This window comes from Cheilinus undulatus, linkage group 4 (assembly GCF_018320785.1).
Source record: "Cheilinus undulatus linkage group 4, ASM1832078v1, whole genome shotgun sequence".
NCBI classification, from domain to species: Eukaryota; Metazoa; Chordata; class Actinopteri; order Labriformes; family Labridae; genus Cheilinus; species Cheilinus undulatus.
Genome location: NC_054868.1, coordinates 12,777,136 through 12,789,326, shown reverse-complemented (window position 1 = coordinate 12,789,326; position 12,191 = coordinate 12,777,136). Strand labels below are relative to the sequence as shown.

The following is a 12,191-nucleotide window of genomic DNA, read 5'->3' as shown; positions in this document are numbered from 1 at the left end:
TTGATTTTTCAGTTTACTAGAAGTCTGGAAAATTAGAAAGAAGAAGAGAATTTTGAACGAACATGGTCTATCAGTATGCATGTTTGGCCTGTAAAAATAGCCACAATGATGTATGTTTCCTATGAAAATTAAACTTGCCACTGTACAAATTCCAATCCAATGCAAAATTATACTGTTTAAATGGTAGATTAACTTTGGTGTGGACTGTATCTTTTATTATAGTCTTTTAAGTCTCCTTCAGTGTGATTCGATGTGTACCCATCAACCGGCTTTGCACACAAAGACACGTACGCAGAAGCTAACATGAGAGTAGTGATAAGCCCATCAGCAAAGTCTTTGACCTACTGCGGGATCAAAAGATTGCATGGCACGTGACCTCAGTCAAGACAAATCATACGTAGAGGATGGACATGAACAATAAGCTAAGAGTGTCTGTCTGAAGTTAGCAGTAAAATACTGCTGTTGCTATTCTGTACTCTTTGCAGACACGGATACTAAAGATGAATATTTAAATTACTGGAATTTGATCGCAAACAAAGTGACTTTGTGTTTCGCAAGTATCCATATACAGGTGCATCCCAAAAACTAGAATATCATGAAAAAGTTCAATATTTTTTGTCACTCTTTTCTGAAAGTGAAACCCATATATTGTGTAGACTTGTTACACATAGAGTGAAATATTTCAGGCCTTTATTTCTTAAAATGTTGATGATTATGGCTTACAGATAAGAAAACCCAAAATTCAGTGTCTCAAAAAATCAGAATATTACATAAGATCAATTAAAAAAGGATGTTTTACACAGAAATGTCAGGCTTCTGAAAAGTATGTTGATTTTTATGTACTCAATGCTCAGTTGGGCCTCCTTTTGCATGAATTACTGCATCAATGCGGTGTTGCATGGAGGCGATCAGCCTGTGGCACTGCTCAGGTGTAATGGAAGCCCAGGTTGTTTGATAGTGGCCTTCAGGTCATCTGCATTGTTGGGTATGGTGCCATGGCAGCCCAAATCATCACTGACATCTGCTGGTGCTGGTCCACTGTGTTTTCTGAAGTCCACAGTCGTCACAGCCATCTACCAGGAAATTTAAGAGCACTTCATGCTTCCTTCTGCTGACAAGCTTTATGGAGATGCTGATTTCATTTTCCAGCAGGACTTAGCCCCTGCCCACACTGCCAAAGGTACCAAAAGCTGCTTCAATGACCATGGAGTTACTGTGCTTGATTGGCAAGCAAACTGGCCTGACCTGAACCCTATAGAGAATCTATGAGGTTTTGTCAAGAGGAAGATTAGAGACACCAGACCCAACAATGCAGATGACCTAAAGGCCACTATCAAAGCAACCAGGACTTCCGTTACACCTGAGCAGTGCCACAGGCTGATCGCCTCCATGCCGCATTGATGTAGTAATTCATGCAAATGGAGGCCCAACCGAGTATTGAAGGCATAGAAATGAACATACTTTTCAGAAGCCTGACATTTCTGTGTAAAACATCCTTTTTTAATTGATCTTATATTCTGATTTTTTGAGACAGTGAATATTGGATTTTCTTATCTGTAAGTCATAATCATCACATTTCAAGAAATAAAGGCCTGAAATATTTCACTCTATGTGTAACAAGTCTATATAATATATGGGTTTCACTTTCAGAAAAGAGTGACAAAAAATATTGAACTTTTTCATGATATTCTAGTTTTTTGAGATGCACCTGTACACCAATGAGGCATCATGTTCTTCCCTACATTCTTTGTGTGCCATATAGAGACACCTAGTGGTGTAAACATGCACTGCACTTAAGTTCCATTTGATTGCCATAGACCAGGGGCCACCAAATGGTGGACCGCGGTCCGGGTCTGGACCCAGTCACCATCCGATACCTGGACCCGGACCTACAATCATTAGAAATACAAAGAGAGTAGACAAAAAGATGAGTGAGCTGAGACCAGCAGTCTAGGGCCCTATGGCAGGGGTAATCAATTAAAATTCAAAGAGTTTGTGTGATATGTGCATCTGGGTGCGATTTCAGGGACTTGTTGTGCTAATAAAATATGAAAATTTTCTTTGTCCACAGCTCACCCGTTTCTCCGTCGGTGAAGTTCTCCTTTAGGGCTCTATGAAATCCATTTTATTTTTTACCAAATTCCGTTTTAATATTTTGGAATTCCTTTTATAACCTTTCCACTAATTTTACCATAAAAAGAGTGCTCTGTTTATTTAAATGAATAAAATGTTCACTAATTAAATAGAAACAACCTTAAATGTATTGAAAAAGGGCCACAGTTGGCCCATGAGCCACAGTTTGGATAACCCTGATATAAAATAAATATAACCAGTGTAACAGTCAGATATTTCCAACATAAGACACATCTACTTGTATAATCACATCCTAACTGATGTTTGTAATGTAAATGAATCAATCCTTCTGTTCTCTCAAACAAACAGTGATACTAACTTAATAAGAAGGTCACAATAAAATGAAATGGTTAAAAGTATCCCTGTTACCTAAACATTTTTTACTCTCTCAATATGTAACAGCCCATGCAGTTTGATGCTGCATTGTCTTTTTACTCATGACTGTAACTTTTCTCTCCTCATCTCTCTCCACCCCAGCTGTCCGTCTGTCTGCTTCATATTAGACTGCGTTAATGCAGACATGTATTGCGTCGTTAACCAACCAAAGGGAACTACGGTATCTACAGGAGGAATTATTAAGCTAATTGATACTCAAATAGAACATCATTTAGACTGTGGGACTTCGAGTCCGTCCAACTCAAGTTTGAAGCCCTTGAGGGGTGGGTAGGTGAGAGGTGTGTCTGTGCCTCACGCAGAGTCTCTCCGTGACTCTTAGGTGTGGTGGTACCCTGATAGTAGGATTCTAGTTTGGTACAAATGTCAGAAATAACACCTGCATTGATGTGTTTTATCATTGTTCAGTCAGATACTTTACAGTAAAGATGAAAAAAAAATGTTAAAGTGTTAACTACCTCTTTAATGACAGGCCACATACCATGACGCCTGTTTCAGAATGTGTAGTCTCATGAGTGAGTCAATGTATGCTTAATTATCTACTGAGTTTTTCAGTTAATATTTTATTATCATAATAATAAAATAGCATAATTTTTTTTGCAATATTAACCGCTAATTTATTGGCACTGATAATTATTATACATCCTAAAAAAATATTACAGCCTTTTATGCAAATATGTAATTGCACAGCCTGACATCACAATCACAATTGCACTCAGATTAATTGTACAGCATACTGTCCAGTAGCTGTACACATCATGGAAGTCTCTAAACACCATATGTAGTTCTAGTAACTGGATGTCTTGTCTCAGGCGACGCCCAGCCTCCCTCCATCCAACAAGGATAGTCTCCCATTGAGACGCACATGTTCACAACTCAGATCAGGAGGAGTGCTGGGAAAAACCACTTGAAATTCTCAAGAAAATGTTAGGGATGTCTGTGTGTGTTATTATTACAATATTATGAAAGTACTATACAAATAAAGTTTTATTGATTGATTAATATCACAAACAACATAAATATGGTAGCAGCTTTAAGTTCCCAAGATGAATCTTAGACAACAGTCTCAAATGGTGAAGCTAAGCTTGCAAAACATAACTAAAACAAACAAATAGCCTCTTGTGAAATGGGAGGTTTGTACATTTGTTAAATAAGACATTGTTTCAAATGGAGCAGGATGTGAGATGCTTTATTTGGTTTTAGGTTTATGTGTTTTGAGGGTCTGAGCACAGAAAATCTATGACCCCTTATCTTGCCATTGCTTTCACCTGTCTCAGCCCCTCAACAGGAGCGCACACAAATCCAAACTGGTACCCCCGTCAGTCAGACGGTAATGGGCTGTGTGAGGGCTGACGCTGGTGTGATGTGGAAGAGAAGTTTGAGGGGGAGAGAGGAAGTGAGGGGAGGAGAGACAAGAGTGGGGAGAGGTGAGCTGACAAACAGAGATGGTGTGAGAGAGAGAACAAAAATGATGCATGATTAAAAACAGTCTCAGTAGACTGGGGAGGAATCTCCTCTGTTACTTCAATTACAATGTTGCAACAACTAAAAGAACCAACCTACTGAATTCCCTTCATCCTGCAGCTTAACATCTAAGAGGCCGTAGTTCAGAGAAGAAATATCAAACCCTTTCCCTTTTCCTCTCCTTCTTTGCCCTCCTCCCCTCACTTTCCTCTCTGTCTCTATGCTCTGTCTGTCCTCCTAGCCCTCTCTTCCTCACCCTCGCCGAGTTTCACTTGGAGGACGGGGTGTAGCATCCATGTGGGTGCCACTGCATGTCACGAATGCGCCTGATGGACTGCATCTGGGGGCTGCGGGCACCAAACTCATTGAAATGTCTGAATTCACCCTTCTCCAGCAGGTACTGGCTGCCACGATATCCAGGGAACTGATAGCCCACAAAACTGGTGAGAAAAGAAAATGAGGAGGAAACAGTTAGCATGTTCATAATGGGCATAAATAGGAAAGATGAACACATAAAGTTGTACAAAACAGGGTGCCTGTGCCAAACACAGAACCTGTTTTCATTTAAGAAACAAAAATGAGATTAAAGGATGAGTACATAGTTAAAAGTGAGACTAAAATCCAAGACAGCTGTGGACCAATCAGGGAGGATAAACATCTAACAAATAAAGACATCAGTTTGTTTGTCATGCCGTCAGGCATGAAACCACAGGGCAGCTGGCCTTCCAGCTGTTTGTTTCAGGCAACCTCGAAGACCAAATGATGAAGTAATCACAACAGTTAAGAAATCGTGTCTGCTGCGGTCCACACCTCTTTGCACAGAGACCGAGAGCTGCTGACGTTCATGACACCCTCTGTTAGCTGCTGATGAAAAAGCCCCACAGAAAAACACTTGGTTGCTGATTATGCTGTTCGACGATGACGACAAGGATGTGATAACTGTCTGACACAGGCAGCAACACAAAGAGAAACCTTTTGTTCCAGCAGCAGGTTTGAGTTAGACTGAAATGTTTCAGTGGTTATGGATTGGGAGCTGCAAATACAGAGGAGGTTTAAGTGAGCTGAGTCTCAGTTCCATTGTAAAATAATAATGAATGCTTCAGTTTTGGAAAGCATTCCTGCTTTGTTGCAGATTTAGTGAAGGTCAGTTTCACTCTTAAGTCTGCATTCTTAGAACTAAAACAGCTTAGCTTAGCTTAGCTTTAACAACTAGAAAGAGCTTTGTGGGCCTTTTAGGCCAGGGGGGAGATTGGGCTGTGATAAAATAAGACCTGTATTCGTTAGATCAGATTTGACTCTGTGGATGACAATGCTGGTAATTTAACCCCCTGACTATAACAAAGAACACAGTGTGTGATGCTCCACTAATACTAAGTAGTTTTAACTTTACAGCAAGCTAACGGACATATGGCTAATAACATAAGCATGAAGTAATTTTGATGGCACTATAGTGAAACATCAGCTAACAAATGTTTACATGATTACAACTTATTAAGTCTGGTCTCACAAGCAGATAGAAATCTGCTATATAGTTTGTATATCTCTTTTTGCAAAACAAGCTTTTTGTTAGATTGCTGCAAGAGTACAGCTAACATTTCAAGCATCAAACATCAGTCATATTCTAGGTCAGTTTAACAAGCTTTTAGAGATTATTTACAGTTTTTCTTATAAACCCTTCTTTATCTCTGTCTTCACTCTTTCACCAAGGTCAAGTTTATAGAGAATCAAACAATTAAAAATAAATAAATGTTAGTTAAACTGCAGGGTATTTTCAACTGTTTTAAATGTGATGAAACAGTTTTCCTCTATCTTAGTATCAGTAAACCAAGGAGGGCAGGGTTTGACCAAGGGTCTTAGTAGTTGCTGTTGGTCAGAAGGCTTAACCTCTTAAGATTCTGTGTGTACATATGAGGTCATTAAATCTTGTCTGCCTACCATATAATAACTTCTACTTTTATAACTTTTTGGAACAATTGGACTAATTGGACAGTTGGAGACTAATGTTCATGGAAATGTTGGGGAATTTGTTTGGAAATTTTCAGGTATTTTCATGGACATTTCAGGTATATGTGTATTTTGGAGAGTTTCACAATTTCAGGAAGTTTGTTTGGATGTTTGGGAGAATTTTCTGTCGTTTTCATGATGTTGTATTTGTACATTTTGGAGAATTTACTTAGATATTTTGGGGTTATTTGCTTGAAAATTTTCAGGCTTTTACAAGGTGTCAGCAACTTTTGGGGATTTTATTTTTAAATGCTTGACCTTAACAAGTCCATGTGGTCCATCTTCAAATAACAAGAAAAGTGACTCCCCCATAGCTCTCTCAATGACTGGCATCATGTCATGCTGACTGAAGACCCCCAGCAACTGGGCGGTACATAGCACAAAACATCCGCCCTAAAACCGGGGCAGTGCAGAAACCTTGAGGAGATTTGCAGACATAAGTTTGAATAAAAAATAATAATAATTCCTGTTTGGGGACAAAGCAGAGCCTTTAAAATTCTAAGGTGCCCCTATTCCCTAAACCAGTGGTTCCCATTTTTTTTTGTTTGTTTCACACATCCATCTGGTAAACTTCCATACACAGCGTTTGGGAAAGGGCAGAGGCTTTGAAAAAAAAACTTGGAGGGTGATTGGATGAACGTTATGTCTGTCACATCTTCATGGGCCAATCAGAGTATCAGAATATCACCAGTATCTTGTTGTTGCTTGCTTACATCATGACTCACACCCGAAACTCCTGCCCCTCAACGCTGGTTGGTCCTGTCACTTTCTAACTGGGCCCAAACGGTTCAGATGGGAGCTTTGCAAGGTGGATATGCCAGTGAGAAACTTAGAAACCTTGCTTTGCAAGGTTAGCTCTCCTGCATGTCTCTCCCCCATTCTCTCATCCCTGTTTGTGACTCTGGCCACTGTCCCCTTTTATGGATAAGGGCATAAAAGCCCAAAATGTATCTTGACAAAGAAACAAACTCAAAATTCCCAAGTTTAAAAAGTCTTTAATTATTGAGAAAAAAGAGACCCTTTTTACTTTTAAAGGCTATAAATAAATGTGAAATAAAAAGCAGAATTTCTGATGCAAGGCGAAAAGTCAAAAATCCAACATCTGTTTTCAGTTTGGGTTCTTGTTAATCTGTTACTTCACACTGATGTTAATTTCTAATTTAAAAACTTGATTTTTTTAGGTACTAGTGTCAAAAATCAAGGCTTTGTTTTGAAAATTTCATTTTTTTCTAGCAAATTTCTGAATATCAAACTCTGAGATTCTGAGTTTGATTTCTCAAAAATTAGCAACTTCATAATCTCCAAATTTTTAATATATTTTCCTTAAAAAACTTGACTTTTTTGCACAAAACTAAGAGATTTCTTAATCTTTTCATCTTTTAGGTTTGCCCTCATACATAATTTTTCAAATAATGATTTTAAAAAATGTATATACACACCTAATTTTACCACATCTGAGCAGATCTTTGGCACCCCTTCAGGGGTGCCTGGACCCCAGGTTGGGAGCCTCTGCCCTAAACCAAAGTTCAGGTCTCAGGAGTCTTAGGGCCTGTCTCAGCTCTGCCTTTTTGTCTGTTTCTGAGCTGACAGATAGTTTGAGACAGCATTTTCAGTATGGCAGCTTTTAATACAGTCTATGGTCAAGTTAGCTTGATGTTGTCTGGGTTATTAAATCTGAGCAAAGTTACCGCAATACAGTGCATAACTCAATCATTAATCAGAGTATTTGAATGTTAGGCTAGCCTTTTCATACCCTAATGGTACTACTCACGTTCCACAGCTGACCACAATGCTGCCCACTCTATCAGTGAAACCGTGGGAAGATAGACTAGGGACATCATCATCTATGATCTCCATCTTGCGGCCCTTGAACTCTCCAATCTCATGCAGGGTGATTTTGTGTTTCTCAGGGTCCTAGAGGGTGATGGGGGAAGAAAACAAGAGGAGGAAGTAGTCGAATAAATAATATACAGTCGACTTCATGCAAGGATAATAACTGCCATACTCTTAAAGGAATCATTATTGGACAGGAAGGCTACCATGCGGACAGGTCTAAAGGATAGCAGGTAGTCATTTTTCTGGCTGTTGCTCCAGGAGTCCCAGCGGGGATACTCGCCCTTCTCCAGGATGAACATCTCACCTGTGAGGTTTGTCTGCTCAAAGCCCACAAATCTGAAGGAGAGGAGAGAAAAGGTCACGAGGGAATGAGGGAGATGCACTATAGCTTTGACTGACAGTCATTTTATTGCTTTTAAAGGAGGCCTCTGATGATTTTATACATTATGGAGTATGTGAAACTAAAAACAACCAAGCCTTTCCTTTTTAGTCATTACTGTTCTTTTTGTTTAGTGTTTCTTGTGAGACTGCCAATTCAAAGGCAGAGCAGTACTAAAGAAAAAACGGTTTGATTATGGGAATGCTTTAGTGAATCATTTGTAGTTCTCCTGACTCCCTTTAATTTGCAATTATATGTGCTTATCTTGAACATATTTCCTGACTTGACTTTTTTACTTTTATTGGTCCACATTGTTTCATGATATTGCACCTCTTCTTTACCAAAGTTTTGCTGCCTTTTTTTGTTACTTTTAGAGTTCATCCTGCAGCTGTGCAGTGTGCAGATCAGCCAGGATAAAAGCATTAGATACATGATTAAAATGCAAAGTGTGAAATGTCACATAATGGTGGGGTACAAATTTGAGATCACCTGCTCTCTGCTTACACAAGTGGGTGTGTTTGGTACATTATATGTCCCTGGGTGGGTGTGTAAGTGCAGCTGCAAATGGCTACAGGCTACTTACGGTCCGCTTACAACACGCAGGGAGCGCACCTTGTCCATCCCCATCTCACATACACTCATACACTCCCCAGTGATCTCAATGCAGCGGCCCTGCAAGTTCTCCTGGTCAAACACACACATCTGGAGATTTGGAGAGGAGGAACAATGATAAGAATGGGAGAGAGGGAAGAAGCCGAGATGAAGACTTGATAAAGTGTCCACAAGCAGCTCCACAGCTCAGTTAGAAACCTCACATACATACTGCAGCAGCAGAGCATACAGTAGTTTTGGTTGTGATGCCTTGGCTCTGACCTTATTACTTCTTTAAGATTGATTTGATGTGCAGAATTTGAGGAGTGATAAAATAGCATCTATCAGGTGGATGATGGGTGGTGGGGGGCTTTAAAGTGAGAATGCAGTACTGATTCAGGGCAGAGCCAGCAGAACACAGGGAGAGATCATAAGTCTTGCAACTCAAACAGACCACCAATTAGGGAGATGTTTTTCAGGTGTTTAAGTTATGACGCATGTCAAGTGTGAAATCAGCACAGCTCGAGTTGTGTGCCTCAGTTTGCTTGCAGGTGTCGCTATGTTTAAATGAAGCGACTTTGATTGAGACAGGCACTTGACGCACGGAAGCCTGACATCCTTTTTTCTCTGTCAGTTGTGGTTGTCATCCGCCTCCTCGCTGGCAGACATGCAGCAGCAGGTCAGGATATAGATATCAGCTAAGAAGGTAAACTGTCAGTGTGATGCCAACTGCTTCACACAGCATGGAGAGACTGTATGGTGTATCTGTAAATGACCGACCATCTGTTCTACATGTTTTGTGTAGTGTGAATAGTGTGCCTTACCTTTAGGGATGTCGTGCCCATCTCAGACATCTTGTTCTGAGCTGCCTTCCCATCAGTCTGGGAAGCAGACTTAGATTTCTCTCCTCCAGCAGACATGATGACTGAGAACAGATGTCAGAAAAACAGTGAGATTCAGTTTTAGAGATTTGTCAGTGAGTTGCATTAGAATATTTTGTTGGTCTGGGAAGTTAGGTGTTAGTTAGGGCTGACAGCTTTAATTCGATTGGTCGATTAATTGGTCGAAAAGCTTTAGGTCGTCCAAGATCACCCTGGTCGGCGAATCGCCCCGCCCCCCCCCAAGACGTTGGTCTGTGGGCAAAAGCCTGTGAGCTGCTAACAGAGAGAGACGTGCTGCTGCGGACAGGAGCAATGCAGCTCTAGGAATTACAGGTAAAAAAGCACACAAAGCTAGCAGAGTGGGATATTTTCTGCTATTTTACAGCACTAACAAAACAGCAGAAACAACACATCAACTCGTCACAAAGATGCAGGCTGTTTGTATTGAAGCGGCGCTGTTGAGTCTCTCTGCTCTGCCCTCCCTCACTGCACCAACTCCCACGGTCAGTTTAATTCACCTGTCGGAAAATAAGCTGCGTAGTATCATCTCTTTTTATAATCCCCTTTAAAGTGTTCACGTTAGCTTTAGCTTCTCTTACAGCCACACAGAAAGGAGAGGTGACAAAAGGCGATGTCTGCTGGTCTTAAGTCCCGACGAGTGAACTTTTTTCCTCTCACCTGCGTAAATAAACGCTGCATGCTGTCTGCTTCATGCTCATAAATGACACAGCAAGGGCTGGATCAAGTGATCCTTTTAATAGCTACCGTTATAAATGGATGAAAAACGATGATCTGAGGTTATTTTGTAGGCTGTATGAGTTTGAAGAGTTACAGCGCCGGAATCACAGAGATCAAAGGCAGGTGCGCGCTGATCGTTTCTCAGTTAACTATATTATGTAGTAAGACGTGATACATTAATGCTTCGAAAGGCTTGTTACGTTCGTTTAGGGATCATTTAGAGTACCAAGCAGGTGCAGTCAGGAGCCTGGATGGATTGAATTAGGTAATTGTTTTTAATTAATGTTTTTTTTTTTGTTGTTTTTTTTTGTTTGTTTGTTTTTTTTTTAACCTGAACAATTGATCGATTAATTGGTGCCTGGGTGCGATTTTGGTCGACCCAGTTTTTCTTTGGTTGACTACAACCCCATAGTTAATCAAAAAAGCAAAACAAGTTTGGACCCTCTTTGGTTTAGTCAAGAAATAGTTTTGCCAACATATTCTTTATCCTTTACTCTAACATTATCATAATTTTTAACAAAATTACAGAAAGACAGTGAGAAAGTATGTTTCCAATCAGTTGTCAACCTTATAGCAAAATGGCATAAAATTGATGGCTTATATTTTCTCCTTTTGTTCAGCTTGATATCCACATAAAGTTTATGTATAGCCTTCTTAAAAAAGTAACCAGTCCTTTGACCTCAATAAATCATATATATGAGTCTTTTTCCCTTAATCCCCTATTACATGGGAAGAACACTTCAAAAGAACAAAAACATCATTGCCATAGCTTTTTTCAGGCCTCATCAAAGCCAAAATTAGCTTCAACTTTTACTTCAAAACTTTACAACACAAAATTCAATCTTGTTACTTCCACTCTAGTATAGACGTTTCTATCAGTAACATTCCAAAATGAGAATAGGACGTCCTAATTTCAGGTATTTGGGGTTTCAAACTAGTAGAACAGAACCAGTTTTAGTTCATGAGTATAAGGTATACAAGAGTAAATAAAACGTCTCAAAGTTTTGAAGTTAAATCAAAGCTGGATCATTCTGATGTTTCAGTAAAGCATTAGCACAAAGGTTTGACTTGCATATCTTGGGCTCACACCATGAAAACTTTTATATTATTTTTAGCATTACATCAGGTTTCCTTCTTTCTTTTCTTTACACTCTGAAAGTTTTTTTGTCCACTGTCTTACCTGTGGCAGTGTGTGCGTAAAGGAGTAGAATCAGGGCTGAGACTGGTGCTCTGTGTGAGAGTGCGCCCGCCCCATTGAAGCTTTTATATGCTGGCGCCTAGAGAGAGGGGATTATAGACACAGAAACAAACTCGCTGAGCTCACAGCCCCCACAGAATAGAAATACCCCCATCATCAAAGAGAGAGAGGCAGGCAGAGAGAGAGAGAGAGAGACGGAAGGGTAGGGGGATGATGAGGAAAAAAGCTGAAAATCAATACATTTTTGACCTCAGAAAACTTGATGTGAGAGAATCTAACTTTAAAACCATTCCTTCGTGACATGAATCCATGAGCCGGATAAAGAGTGCAGTCAGTTTTCAGTTACACTGCAGTTAGCTTTTTCTCAGCCATAACCCCAGTAAATGGGTCCTATAATAACAGCAGCCACACGGACCCAGTTCAAATTTAACAGCCTGTCACAGAATAATTCACTCCCACTCCCATCAGAGCTGTAATCGGGGGGCAGTGGGACAAACAATAACAGCAAAAGCAATAAACTGTGAGAAGCAATTACCTTCGTGTTCCACCTCTGGGTGTGCAATGAGGTTAGGTG

General features: G+C 40.1%; 1 protein-coding gene across 4 annotated transcripts; it reads right to left on the bottom strand.

Moving 5' to 3' along the window:
- Nucleotides 1-3,516: 3,516 nt before the first annotated feature.
- On the bottom strand, nt 3,517-11,658 carry crybb1l2 (crystallin, beta B1, like 2). 4 transcript variants are annotated; one of them, XM_041785536.1, is made up of 6 exons: nt 11,600-11,658; nt 9,625-9,725; nt 8,793-8,911; nt 8,034-8,166; nt 7,766-7,908; nt 3,517-4,430 (listed from the first exon to the last, which is right to left on the bottom strand). In XM_041785536.1, exons 2-6 carry the CDS (start codon nt 9,718-9,720, stop codon nt 4,259-4,261), a joined length of 663 nt encoding a protein of 220 aa, XP_041641470.1. In that variant the 5' UTR covers nt 9,721-9,725; nt 11,600-11,658; the 3' UTR covers nt 3,517-4,258. The 4 variants fall into 4 exon arrangements, with proteins under 4 accessions (XP_041641470.1, XP_041641468.1, XP_041641469.1 ...); XM_041785534.1 differs by lacking the exon at nt 11,600-11,658 and adding an exon at nt 10,447-10,500; XM_041785535.1 differs by lacking the exon at nt 11,600-11,658 and adding an exon at nt 10,360-10,478.
- Nucleotides 11,659-12,191: the final 533 nt, after the last annotated feature.